Source organism: Oncorhynchus clarkii, chromosome 4 (assembly GCF_045791955.1).
Source record: "Oncorhynchus clarkii lewisi isolate Uvic-CL-2024 chromosome 4, UVic_Ocla_1.0, whole genome shotgun sequence".
In the NCBI taxonomy this organism is placed as follows: Eukaryota; Metazoa; Chordata; class Actinopteri; order Salmoniformes; family Salmonidae; genus Oncorhynchus; species Oncorhynchus clarkii.
Window position 1 is genome coordinate 44,508,806 of NC_092150.1, and position 12,835 is coordinate 44,521,640.

At 41.6% G+C, this 12,835-nt stretch overlaps 1 protein-coding gene across 1 annotated transcript in view; it reads right to left on the reverse strand.

The window, feature by feature from the left end:
- LOC139406840 (insulin receptor-like) overlaps nucleotides 1-12,835 on the reverse strand; it is a 118,191-nt gene that overhangs the window by 47,783 nt on the left and 57,573 nt on the right. Inside the window, exon 2 of the mRNA XM_071149920.1 lies at nucleotides 10,994-11,542. Coding sequence (XP_071006021.1) covers nucleotides 10,994-11,542 — 549 coding nt within the window. The remainder of the gene's footprint in view (nucleotides 1-10,993; nucleotides 11,543-12,835) is intronic.

Sequence of the window (12,835 nt, forward strand, 5' to 3'; positions counted from 1 at the left end):
CCCCAACTATAAAAGTAATAGACTGGCTTGTATTTGACTTCTGAAAGTCACCTCTTGTAACTAATGGAGGGGGAGAAATGTTATTTACTTGAGTGATTGTGCATGAGTAGTGCCTTCGGAAAGTATTCACACTCCTGGACTTTTTCCTCATTGTGTTGTGTTACAGCATGAGATTTTGTGTCACTGGTCTACACACAATACCCATTAATGTTAGGTTTTTATTATTGTTTACTAATTCATGTCTTGAGTCAATAAGTATTCAACCCCTTTGTTATGGCAAGCCTAATTAAGAATAGGAATACAAATGTGCCTAAGAAGTAATACAATACATTTCTTGGACTCAGTCAGGTTGCAATAATAGTGTTAAACATGATTTTTGAATGACTACCTCATCACTGTACCCCACACGTACAATTATCTGTAAGGTCCCTCAGTCGAGCAGTGAATTAACAGATTCTACCATAAAGATCAGGGAGGTTTTTCCAATGCCTCACAAATAAGGGCACCTATTGGTAGATGGGTCAATAACAAAAAAAAACCTATGTGACTCACCACCTGGATTCGGTCTTATGTAGCAAAATGTGAAATTGTGTTTTTAGAGACTCCAATGGTAGAGGCTACAATGGTACAAATGGTATGTCATACACTGCATTTGAGGAACAATGGGAAAGTAATTCTGCTTTGAAAGTTGATCAACTTGTAAACTCACGAGAAAATTGGCTTTGAATGTTTTGGTATCTAGTGAAGAGCTCTTTGTCTACACCCATTCAGCATCGTTCACACCCTCTTAAGTTTTAGACCCACACATCTCGTTTCACTCTCGGAGCGCACACTTGATGCTCTGGCTGATGATTTGTTTACCTCTGGATGACATAAAAACAGCCTAACCAGCAGACATTTACTGACACCGGCCATTTTCCAACGGGTGTTGTACACACACGAGACAGCCAGCTAACGTTAGCTAGTTAGACAACAATGAACAAAGTGCCAACAATGCCACAGTGCTGTGAGCTAACCAACCTGGTTCAATGTTAGCTAGCTAACATTAGGCTCTAACTAGAAAACCAAACACCTCTGGGAAACGAATAATAACATCTGCTAGGGAGCCCGCCAGCTAATGTTAGCTAGCTAACAGTACACTTTAGCATAAGACTACCGTTAAAAGTTTGGGGTCACTTAGAAATGTCCTTGTTTTCCAAGAAAACATACAGTTGAAGTATGAAGTTTAAATGTATTTGGCTAAGGTGTATGTAAACTCAGTTTTTCACAATTCCTGACATTTTATCCTAGTAAATATTCCCTGTCTTAGGTCAGTTAGGATCACCATTTTTATTTTAGGAATGTGAAATGTCAGAATAATAGTAGAGTGATTTATTTAATCTTTTATTTCTTTCATCACATTCCCAGTGGGTCAGAAGTTTACATGCACTCAATTAGTATTTGGTGCATTGCCTTTTAATTGTTTAACTTGGGTCAAACATTTTGGGAAGCCTTCCACAAGCTTCCCAGAATAAGTTGGGTGAATTTTGTCCCATTCCTCCTGACAGAGCTGGTGTAACTGAGTCCGATTTGTAGGCCTCCTTGCTCGCACACACTTTTTCAGTTCTGCCCACAAACATTCTGTAGGATTGAGGTCAGTTAATATAATGTTTACATACCCTACATTACTCATCTCATGTCTATACTGTACTCTATATCATCTACTGCATCTTGCCATCTTTATGTAATACATGTATCACTAGCCACTTTAAACTATGCCATTATGTTTATATACCCTACATTACTCATCTCATATGTATATACTGTACTCTACACCATCTACTGCATCTTGCCTATGCTGTTCTGTACCATCACTCATTCATATATCTTTATGTACATATTCTTTATCCCTTTACACTTGTGTGTATAAGGTAGTAGTTGTGGAATTGTTAGGTTAGATTACTCGTTGGTTATTACTGCATTGTTGGAACTAGAAGCACAAGCATTTCGCTACACTCGCATTAATATCTGCTAACCATGTGTATGTGACAAATACAATTCGATTTGATTTGAGGGCTTTGTGATGGTCACTCCAATACCTTGACTTTGTTGTCCTTAACCTCTCTTGGGTAGGGGGCAGTATTTTCACATCCAGATGAAAAGCATGCCCTAAGTAAACTGCCTGTTACTCTGGCCCAGAAGCTAGGATATGCATAAAAATTGGTAGATATGGATAGAAAAAACGAAAGTTTCTAAAACTGTTAAAATAATGTCTGCGAGTATAACAGAACTGATATGGCAGGCGAAACCCCAAGGACAAACCCCCCCCCCCCCCCCCCCCCCCCCCCCAAAAAAAATATAATAATTCGGCCTAGCACTATTTTCAATGGCTGTCACTTTTATTATAAGGCAAAGTTCTCCCAGATTGCAGTTCCTAGGGCTTCCACTAGATGTCAGTCTTTAGAAAGAGTTTCAGACTGGTTTTTGGAAAAATTTGCCAGAAATTGTAGTTTTTCTAAGGGGCTCCCATTTTGGCAGTAGTGTTTCCAAGCGCGTGGAACAGAGCGCGTTCTTTGGTATTATTCTCTGGTAAAGACAATAACGATTCTCAGTCTTAAATTGTATCGTTTATTTATGTATTAAGGTACCTAAGGTCTGATTATAAACGTTGTTTGACTTGTTTGGAAAAGTTTATTAATAACGTTTGGGATTCACTTTGTGTGCATTTTGATAGAGGGGAAACTGGGTGCATTATTGACTGAAGCACGCCAGCTAAACTGAGTTTTTATGGATATAAAGGACATTATCAAACAAAAGGACCATTTGTGATGTAACTGGGACCTTTTGTAGTGCCAACAGAAGATGATCAAAAGTAAGGCGTTTATTATATCGCCATTTCTGACTTGTGTCGTACCTGCCTGGTTGAAATATGTTTTTCATGGTTTTGTACGCGGGGCGCTATCCTCAGATAATCGCATAGTGTGCTTTCGCCGTAAAGCCTTTTTGAAATCTGACACAGCGGCTGGATTAACAAGAAATTAAGCTTTATTTTGATGTATTACACTTGTGATTTTTTGAAAGTTAAATATTTATAATTCTGTAGTTTGAATTTCACACTCAACGATTTCACCGGATGTTGGCCAGGTGGGACACTACCATCCCACCTGCCCATAAGAAGATAAATCATCCCCCGTTTGGCGAAGTTGAATTAGGCTGTGATTAGATGATAAATTAACAGGCACTGCAGTTAACTAGTGATTATGTGAAGATTTTTTTGTTTTATTATAATATAAGTTTAATGCTAGCTAGCAACTTACCTTGGCTCCTTGCTGCACTCGCTAAACAGGTGGTCAGTCTGCCATGCAGTATCCTCGTGGAATGCAATGTAATCGGTATCCAAAACTTGAAAAATCGGCCTAGTGCAAATCAATCCCAGAACAGCAAAGGACCTTGTGAAGATGCTGGAGGAAAAAGGTACAAAAGTATCTATAACCACAGTAAAACGAGTCCTATATCGACATAACCTGAAAGGCCGCTCAGCAAGGAAGAAGCCACTGCTCCAAAACCACACTAAAAAACCCAGACTACGGTTTGCAACTGCACATGGGGATAACTTTTTTTCCGTACTTTTTGGAGAAATGTCCTCTGGTCTGATGAAACAAAAATAGAACTGTTTGGCCATAATGACCATTGTTATGTTTGGAGGGAAAAGGGGAAGGCTTGCACGCCAAAGAACACCATCCCAACCGTGAAGCACAGGGGTGGCAGCCTCATGTTGTAGGGGTGTATTGCAGCAGGAGGGACTGGAGTGCTTTACAAAATAGATGGCATCATGAGGAAAGAAAATGTCTCAAGACATCAGTGAGGAAGTTAAATGTTGGTCGCAAATTGCTCTTTTAAATGGACAATGACCCCAAGCAGACTTCCAAAGATGTGGCAAAATGGCTTAAGGACAACAAAGTCAAGGTATTGGAGTGGCCAACACAAAGTCCTGACCTCAATCCCCTAGAAAATTTGTAGGCAGAACTAAAAAAGTGTGTGTGAGCAAGGAGGCCTACAAACCTGACTCAGTTACACCAGCTCTGTCAGGAGGAATGGGCCAAAATTCACGCAACTTATTGTGGGAAGCTTGTGGAAGGCTACCTGAAACGTTTGACCCAAGTTAAACAATTTAAAGGCAATGCTTTCAGGCTCTCCAGAGGGTTGTAGGCTCTCCAGAGGGTAGTGAGGTCTGCACAACGCATCACCAGGGGCAAACTACCTGCCCTCCAGGACACCTACACCACCCGATGTCACAGGAAGGACAAAAAGATCATCAAGGACAACAACCACCCAAGCCACTGCCTGTTCACCCCGCTATCGCCTAGAGGGCGAGGTCAGTACAGGTGCATTAAAGCTGGGACCGAGAGACTGAAAAACAGCTTCTGTCTCAAGGCCATCAGACTGTTAAACAGCCATCACTAACATTGAGTGGCTGCTGCCAACATACTGACTCAAATCTCTAGCCACTTAATTAATTAAAAATTGGATGTAATAAATGTATCACTAGTCACTTTAAACAATGCCACTTTATATAATGTTTACATACCCTACATTACTCATCTCATACGTATATGCTGTACTCTATACCATCTACTGCATCTTGTCTACGTCGTTCGGCCATCCTTATATTTATATGTACATATTCTTATTCATTCCTTACACTTGTGTGTCTAAGGTAGTTGTGAAATTGTTAGATTACTTGTTAGATGTTGCGCACTGTCGGAACTCGAAGCACAAGCATTTCTCCACACTCGCAATAACATCTGCTAACCATATGTATGCGACCAATACAATTTGATTTGATTTAATGACAAAGGGAAAACAGGTTTATAGAAATGTTTGCAAATTTATTAAAAGCACAGAAATACCTTTAGGTAAGTATTCAGACCCTTTGCGATGAGACTCAAAATAGAGCTCAGGTGCATCCCATTTCCATTGATCATCCTTGAGATGTTTACACAACTTGATTGGAGTCCACCAGGAAGGAATGTCTCGAGGCACAAATCTGGGGAAGGGTCCAAAAACATTTCTGCAGAAGTGAAGGTCCCTAAGAACACAGTGGCCTCCATCAATATTAAAGGTTTGTAACCACCAAAACTATTTCTAGAACTGTCCGCCCAGCCAAAGTGAGCTATCTGGGGATGACCTTGGTCAGAGATGTGACCAATAACCTGCTGGTCACTGACAGACCTCCATAGTTCCTCTGTGGAGATGGGAGAACCTTCCAAAAGGACAACAATCTCTGCAGCACTCCACCACTCAGGCCTTTACGGTAGAGTGGCCAGACGGAAAGATGACCGGAGCAAAGTACAGAGATCCTTAATGAAATCCTGCTCCAGAGTGCTCAGGACCTCAGACTGGGGCGAAGGTTTACCTTCCAACAGGAAACAACCCTAAGCACACAGCCAACAATGCAGGAGTGGCTTCGGGATATGTCTCTGAATGTCCTTGTGGCCCAGCCAGAGTCCGGACTTGAAGTCGAACAAACATCTCCGGAGAGACCTGAAAATAGCTGTGCAGCAATGCTCCCCATCCAACCTGACAGAGTTTGAGAGGATCTGCAGAGAATAATGGGAGAAACTGCCCAAATACAGGTGTGCCAAGCTTGTAGCATCATACCCAAGAAGACTTGAGGCTGTAATCACTGCCAAAGCTGCTTCAACAAAGTACTGCGTAAAAGGTCTGAATTAGGGATGCACGATATATCGGAAGCTAGCCACAATAAGGATTAGGCACAAGTGGAATTTGCGGTTTGCCTTCAAAATAAAAGTATGTCATTGACAGTGATGAAAATGAAAACAAATAGTAGAATTATGCAATACTTTTATTTTGAAGGCTAACCACAAAGTCCCACTATTGAGTCTAATCCTTATTGTGGACCCATCACATAGATGAGTCCAACCACCATCAATCAAATAAGAACTGTCTTATAAATGTTTGTTATTTTAGATGACACCGGGCTATATAGTTAGCTAGCTAACTATAGTTACTGAAGCAGATGTCGTTTTGCTATGTTTTTGGGGAAGAACTAACATTTTTTGCATTCATAAGCAAGCTGGCTTTTTTCTTTATGACCACCACTGTAGGTGCGCGAGACAACTTCACCAGCATCATAGCATACGTATCGATGAATCGTTGCGACATGAAATACGAGTGATTGTGTAATAACTACGTAAGAAATTTATGAGCGAGTTAAATTATTATTTGAAGTGCAGTCATTCAGGTCCTGATTTGTCAACATTCTTATTTGACATGTCAAATAGTGTTATTTGACATGTCAAAGACCCAAACGGCGTTCCATAGAAATCCTGGTGGAGAATGAAATGACTGAACAAATATACAACAAAACAGCACAGCAAGTAAGTGAAAGAAATAGGTTTTGATTATGTTTTACTGGTAATGGGGACAAACGTAAATGCCAAAAAAATAACTTTTTGGTCAGTGTGGTGTGTAAACTACACTGCTCAAAAAAATAAAGGGAACACTAAAATAACACATCCTAGATCTGAATGAATGAAATATTCTTATTAAATACTTTTTTCTTTACATAGTTGAATGTGCTGACAACAAAATCACAAAAATGATCAATGGAAATCAAATTTACCAACCCATGGAGGTCTGGATTTGGAGTCACACTCAAAATTAAAAGTGGAAAACCACACTACAGGCTGATCCAACTTTGATGGAATGTCCTTAAAACAAGTCAAAATGAGGCTCAGTAGTGTGTGTGGCCTCCACGTGCCTGTATGACCTCCCTACAACGCCTGGGCATGCTCCTGATGAGGTGGCGGATGGTATGCTGAGGGATCTCCTCCCAGACCTGGACTAAAGCATCCGCCAACTCCTGGACAGTCTGTTGGTGGATGGAGCGAGACATGATGTCCCAGATGTGCTCAATTGGATTCAGGTCTGGGGAACGGGCGGGCCAGTCCATAGCATGAATGCCTTCCTCTTGCAGGAACTGCTGACACACTCCAGCCACATGAGGTCTAGCATTGTCTTGCATTAGGAGGAACCCAGGGCCAACCGCACCAGCATATGGTCTCACAAGGGGTCTGAGGATCTCATCTCGGTACCTAATGGCAGTCAGGCTACCTCTGGCGAGCACATGGAGGCCCCCCAAAGAAATGCCACCCCACAGCATGACTGACCCACCGCCAAACCGGTCATGCTGGAGGATGTTGCAGGCAGCAGAACGTTCTCCACGGCGTCTCCAGACTGTCACGTCTGTCACATGTGCTCATTGTGAACCTGCTTTCATCTGTGAAGAGCACAGGGCTCCAATGGCGAATTTACCAATCTTGGTGTTCTCTGGCAAATGCCAAACATCCTGCACGGTGTTGGGCTGTAAGCACAACCCCCACCTGTGAACGTCGGGCCCTCATACCACCCTCATGGAGTCTGTTTCTGACCGTTTGAGCAGACACGTGCACATTTGTGGCCTGCTGGAGGTCATTTTGCAGGGCTCTGGCAGTGCTCCTCCTTGCACAAAGGCGGAGGTAGCGGTCCTGCTGCTGGGTTGTTGCCCTCCTACGGCCTCCTCCACCTTTCCTGATGTACTGGCCTGTCTCCTGGTAGCGCCTCCATGCTCTGGACACTACGCTGAAAGACACAGCAAACCTTCTTGCCATAGCTCGCATTGATGTGCCATCCTGGATGAGCTGCACTACCTGAGCCACTTGTGTGGGTTGTAGACTCCTTCTCATGCTACCACTAGAGTGAAAGCACCGCCAGCATTCAAAAGTGACCAAAACATCAGCCAGGAAGCATAGGAACTGAGAAGTGGTCTGGTCACCACCTGCAGAACCACTCCTTTATTGGGGGTGTCTTGCTAATTGCCTATAATTTCCACCTGTTGTCTATTCCATTTGCACAACAGCATGTGAAATTTATTGTCAATCAGTGTTGCTTCCTAAGTGGACAGTTTGATTTCACAGAAGTGTGATTGACTTGGAGTTACATTGTGTTGTTTAAGTGTTCTCTTTATTTTTTTGAGCAGTGTATATTTATCTAGGCAAGTCAGTTAAGAACAAATTCTTATTTACAATGAATGCCTGTCTGTGTGTGTGTGCAGTGTCAGAGCGCATACACTACCGTTCAAAAGTTTGGGGTCACTTAGAAATGTCCTTGTTTTTGAAATAATATTTTTTTGGTCCATTAAAATAACATCAAATTGATCAGAAATACAGTGTAGACATTAATGTTGTAAATGACTACTGTAGCTGGAAACAGATTTTTTTATGGAGTATCTACTTAGGCGTACAGAGGCCCATTATCAGCAACCATCACTCCTGTGTTCCAATGGCAAGTTTTTAGCTAATCCAAGTTTATAATTTTAAAAGGCTAATTGATCATTAGAAAACCCTTTTGCAATTATGTTAGCACAGCTGAACTCTGTCGTGCTGATTAAAGAAGCAATAAAACTGGCCTTCTTTAGACTAGTTGAGTATCTGGAGCATCAGCATTTATGGGTTCGATTACAGGCTCAAAATGGCCAGAAACGAATAACTTTCTTCTGAAACTAGTCAGTCTATTCTTGTTCTGAGAAATTGAGGCTATTCCATGCAAGAAATTGCCAAGAAACTGAAGATATTGTACAACGCTGTGTTCTACTCCCTTCACAGAACAGCACAAACTGCAAAGCAGTGTATTTACAAATCAACATGCAGTCAAAAATAAATAAATCAAGGTAGAGGAGAGCTACAAAGTTGCGCAGTGCATTGCTTAACATGGAAAACCATTTACTAAAATGGGGAATATATCAAGGAGGCTTTCCTCAGTAGTTCGCAAGTCTTTATTTGATGGATTGCCTGACAAAGACAATCGCCTCAAAGATTTGAAAAAAAGACATGCTTGTGTCTACCAGAACTGTTGAATGGTGTGTTACCGAGATGGTTGAGGAGCAGAAAACTAAAAGACGCACCTGTTTTTAGTGTGGCTCTTGAGAATGTGGATGTGAATGACATTCCCACGTCTGGCAGTTGTTGCAAGAGCTGCTTTGCCTAAAACCCATGCATGGTACTACAAAAGGGGAAGATGTAGCAAAAGCGTTCACAGATCATTTTGAGGAGAGAGGTGTCAAAATTAAAAACATATTCGCTATTACAACTGATGATGCCCCTGCTATGGTGGGGAAACATAAAGGATTCACAAAGCTGATTGAAGATAAGATTGGCCAACCCGTGCTTAAATGTCACTATCATCCACCAAGAGAATCTGGGTTCCAAGTTCAAACCCTTGGTGCTAATGGACATCGCATCTGTTTAGTGAGCTTTGGAATTCTTCCGTATGTGGGCATTTAGATATTCAGTAGACACAATTAGTTGTAATGTACATATGAAAATCATAACTGGCAGGCAGATCGTGAGACATGTTAAGATATATTGTAAATTGGCACTCCACACAAAAAAGGTTGCTGACTCCTGATCTAGGCCTATGTGCTAGCTAACAAGGTAGAACAGTTTAATTTATGAACACACCCTCCTGTCAGCATCCAACAGTTTGAACACCATGCTAGCCTGTCCACTTTGTTTAGATGTTTAAATCAAGTGGCTGGATAAGATGCTTATTTCTCCCGAATGCCAATTCCTTATATAAATGCTTATTTTTATGCTCATTGCACATTTATAAAACACAGACAAGACAGCTAGCACATAACAGTCTGTAGCTAAAATGCTGCTAGTGGCACATGCAGCCAGGCGTGACAGAAACTGAGCATTCATTTTCTAGAAACAAATGTTCATTGATACTCCCGGTCTGCTCGCTGTCAATTGAGTCATAAAAAGGGTATAGTTAGAAAGGTTATGTTCTCCTCTACTACAGTAAAACCCTGAAATAAAAATACCCAATTGAAACTGCTTGCTGTCAGAGAGGATCTTTCATCTGTGTTGTTGTGAGGTGGCAGGGGCTTGGTGTATGAGTGTGAAGGTGCACACAGCACAGAAGGAGCGAAGGAGACGAGACCAAAAAAGACCATGAGAACAAGCGGAAAAATGCTCAAAAAATATATAATACAAATAATATTTCATTCTTGCGATCCAGGCTTTTGGAATTTCATGCTAAAACATAAATTAAAATGTATCAAATTACTTTGATATATCGCCAAGCCCTATCATACACACACAGACCCGTACATGAACTGATTCAAATACAGACACACACACAGATCCATCACACATACAGATAAGAGAGGGGATGACAGCAAGGGAGTGTGCTGTAAGATTTGTATTGGCACACACTGCACCTTTCACCATCAGCTCTGCCCCTCACCTCTCTCCTCTTACGCTCTCTCTCCTCTCCCAGCAAATGCATCATCTCTTTCCAATTATATAGTCGGCCTGTTGTCTGTCTGAGAACTTTGAATTGTACATGAGGCCAGCCTAGTCTCTCTCCAAATTTTATAATTACAAAAACATTCCCTACATGCTCCAGTCAATGAATGAAAAATCAAAGGGGAGTAGGCATGAACAACAATCCCTCTATTATGGAAATCGTTACAAAAGCCATCTGTGCAAAAGTATCATTCGTCTGAATTGATTTGGTAGGAAATCTCTTTTCCATACAGTTATCATTATCTCTGTCACCTTCATTCATCCTGCTACTTTTACCACAGAAAGACAGGCAAACGGACAGCTCTGGAGAATTTCTGCTAGCATGAGGTGAAATGACCTACAGGAAAAGTGACATCCAGGCAGAGCGCAAGTTCTTCTATATTTAACATCATAACCTTATCTAAATCATCAAGTTGGCATAGGTAACAAATGAAATTGGATGAAAATGCCAAGCAATTAGGCCTGGACCTTCATACATTCACATATGCCAACTGAACATATCAGATGTATTAGGAAAGGACCAAAGAAAAGATGTGGGCTACCAATGTTTGAGATATAATCATTTATATACAGTACTCTTTTTTGTGTGTTCTTTACCATTCTTTCAGAAATACTTTAAGTATCTAAAAAAGGCCACTTACTTCTCTGGCAGTGGTTCTGAGTCCAGCAGCGCTCTCCAAAGTGTCCATTGATGGTAGTCTGAGGACAGGTGGTCTTCCCATAGGCCGTGCCTGGGCACACATCCCCACACTCCCGGTCATTCTTATTGGCCACGATGTAATTGTCCTCCACTGTGTCCAGGATCTTGGACCAGTCCAGGGTGGAGAGGTAGCAGAGGTCCGGGTTCTTCTCCACCCTCACGGCTCCCCGGGTGATGTTCATGAGGCTCTGGAGCCCCAGCTCCTTAAGGTCCACCATCTCAAACAGAACCAGGGCGTAGTTGAAGAACAGGTTGTTGCCTCGGATCACCGTCAGGTTGGGGAACAGATTGCTGAGGGACTCTAGACCATAGACCCTAAATAGGAGGAGGAAGTCGGTGACAACGGTCAGCTTGGGGTAGCTGAGGCCCCTGAAGTCCTCGGGCTTGGCCTTGAACATGAGGAGGATCTTCAAGTGGCCCTCAATTACTGTGCAGTTCTCTAATAACTGCAGGTTGGTCACGTTGTTACGGATATCCTTACTCTGACAGACTGGGGGAAATAGAGCAGGATAAAAAGAGAAGAGAAGACACGTCAGTAGCTGCATAGTAGTAGTGCATTGTATTACTTAGTAATTTCCAGGAACATTCAAACATTCAGCTGATTCAAGACAGAAATGTAAATAAATTGACATAACATTGGGTTAGGGTTGGTTTATCAACAGGATGAGTGTAAAATTGTGTGCTAAAAAAAACACAAGAGGTAGATAAAACACTAATACATTACACACAAGGAATCTGAGCAATTCATAAAACTGCTGCATCCTCTAAGCTACTACTGCACGGCACCGCAACACCACACAAGCTGAGGGCCAGTCAACCCATTTACCTGTGACTATATTCATGATTATGGTTGCAAAGGGTCGGAAACCTTCCGGTAAATTTCCATGTAAAGTTAAGCCTGGGAATTTGGGGAATGTTGCTTAAATTCATCAAAAAAGTTAGCATATAACAGTGATCTTTTTTTGTGGGATACGCAATTCTAGGTCTTGTGGCATATTTTGGTTAAACTATCCCCAATTCAATGGAATTGCAACCCTCTGCAAGAACAGTGGATTCTTCCATCACATGTGCAGTGCACTATTCCATCACATGTACAGCTGATTCTCAAGCTCTTGCACACTAATGAGATGCTATTGAGCCCACACTACTACACTGTCTGAGTCAAGGACCACATGCTTTCTGGTATGTTTTGATTACAATACTGGGTGGGGTGAATATATTTTATATGACATACATGTTTTTTTGTTAACTAGTAAATAGTAGCCTACAGCAAAGTGTGCTTAAATCATTTCTAACTTGTTAAACATTTCTGCTAGTTAGTTTGTATGGGTTTCAGCTTGCATGAGCCTGCTAACTGAGTGTTAACTTCTCTAGGGTAGGGTGCAGCATTTGGAATTTTGGATGAAAAGCGTGCCCAAATTAAACTGCCTTCTACTCAGGCCCAGAAGATAGGATATGCATATAATTGGTATATTTGGATAGAAAACACTGAAGTTTCCAAAACTGTTAAAATAGTGTCTGTGAGTATAACAGAACTGATTTGGCAGGCGGAAACCTGAGAAAAATCCATTCCGGAAGAAGGATTTTTGTTGTGGTTGTAGTTTTCTATTCAATTCCATTACAGTATCCATTGACTTAGGACTCAAATTGCTTTTCCTATGCCTTCCACTAGAAGTCAACAGTGTTTAGGAATTGTTTCAGGCTGTTGGTTACTGTTTGTAATGATTTGTCTGCAGGGCTATGTTCTCAAATAATCGTATGGTATGCTTAAGCCGTAAAGCAT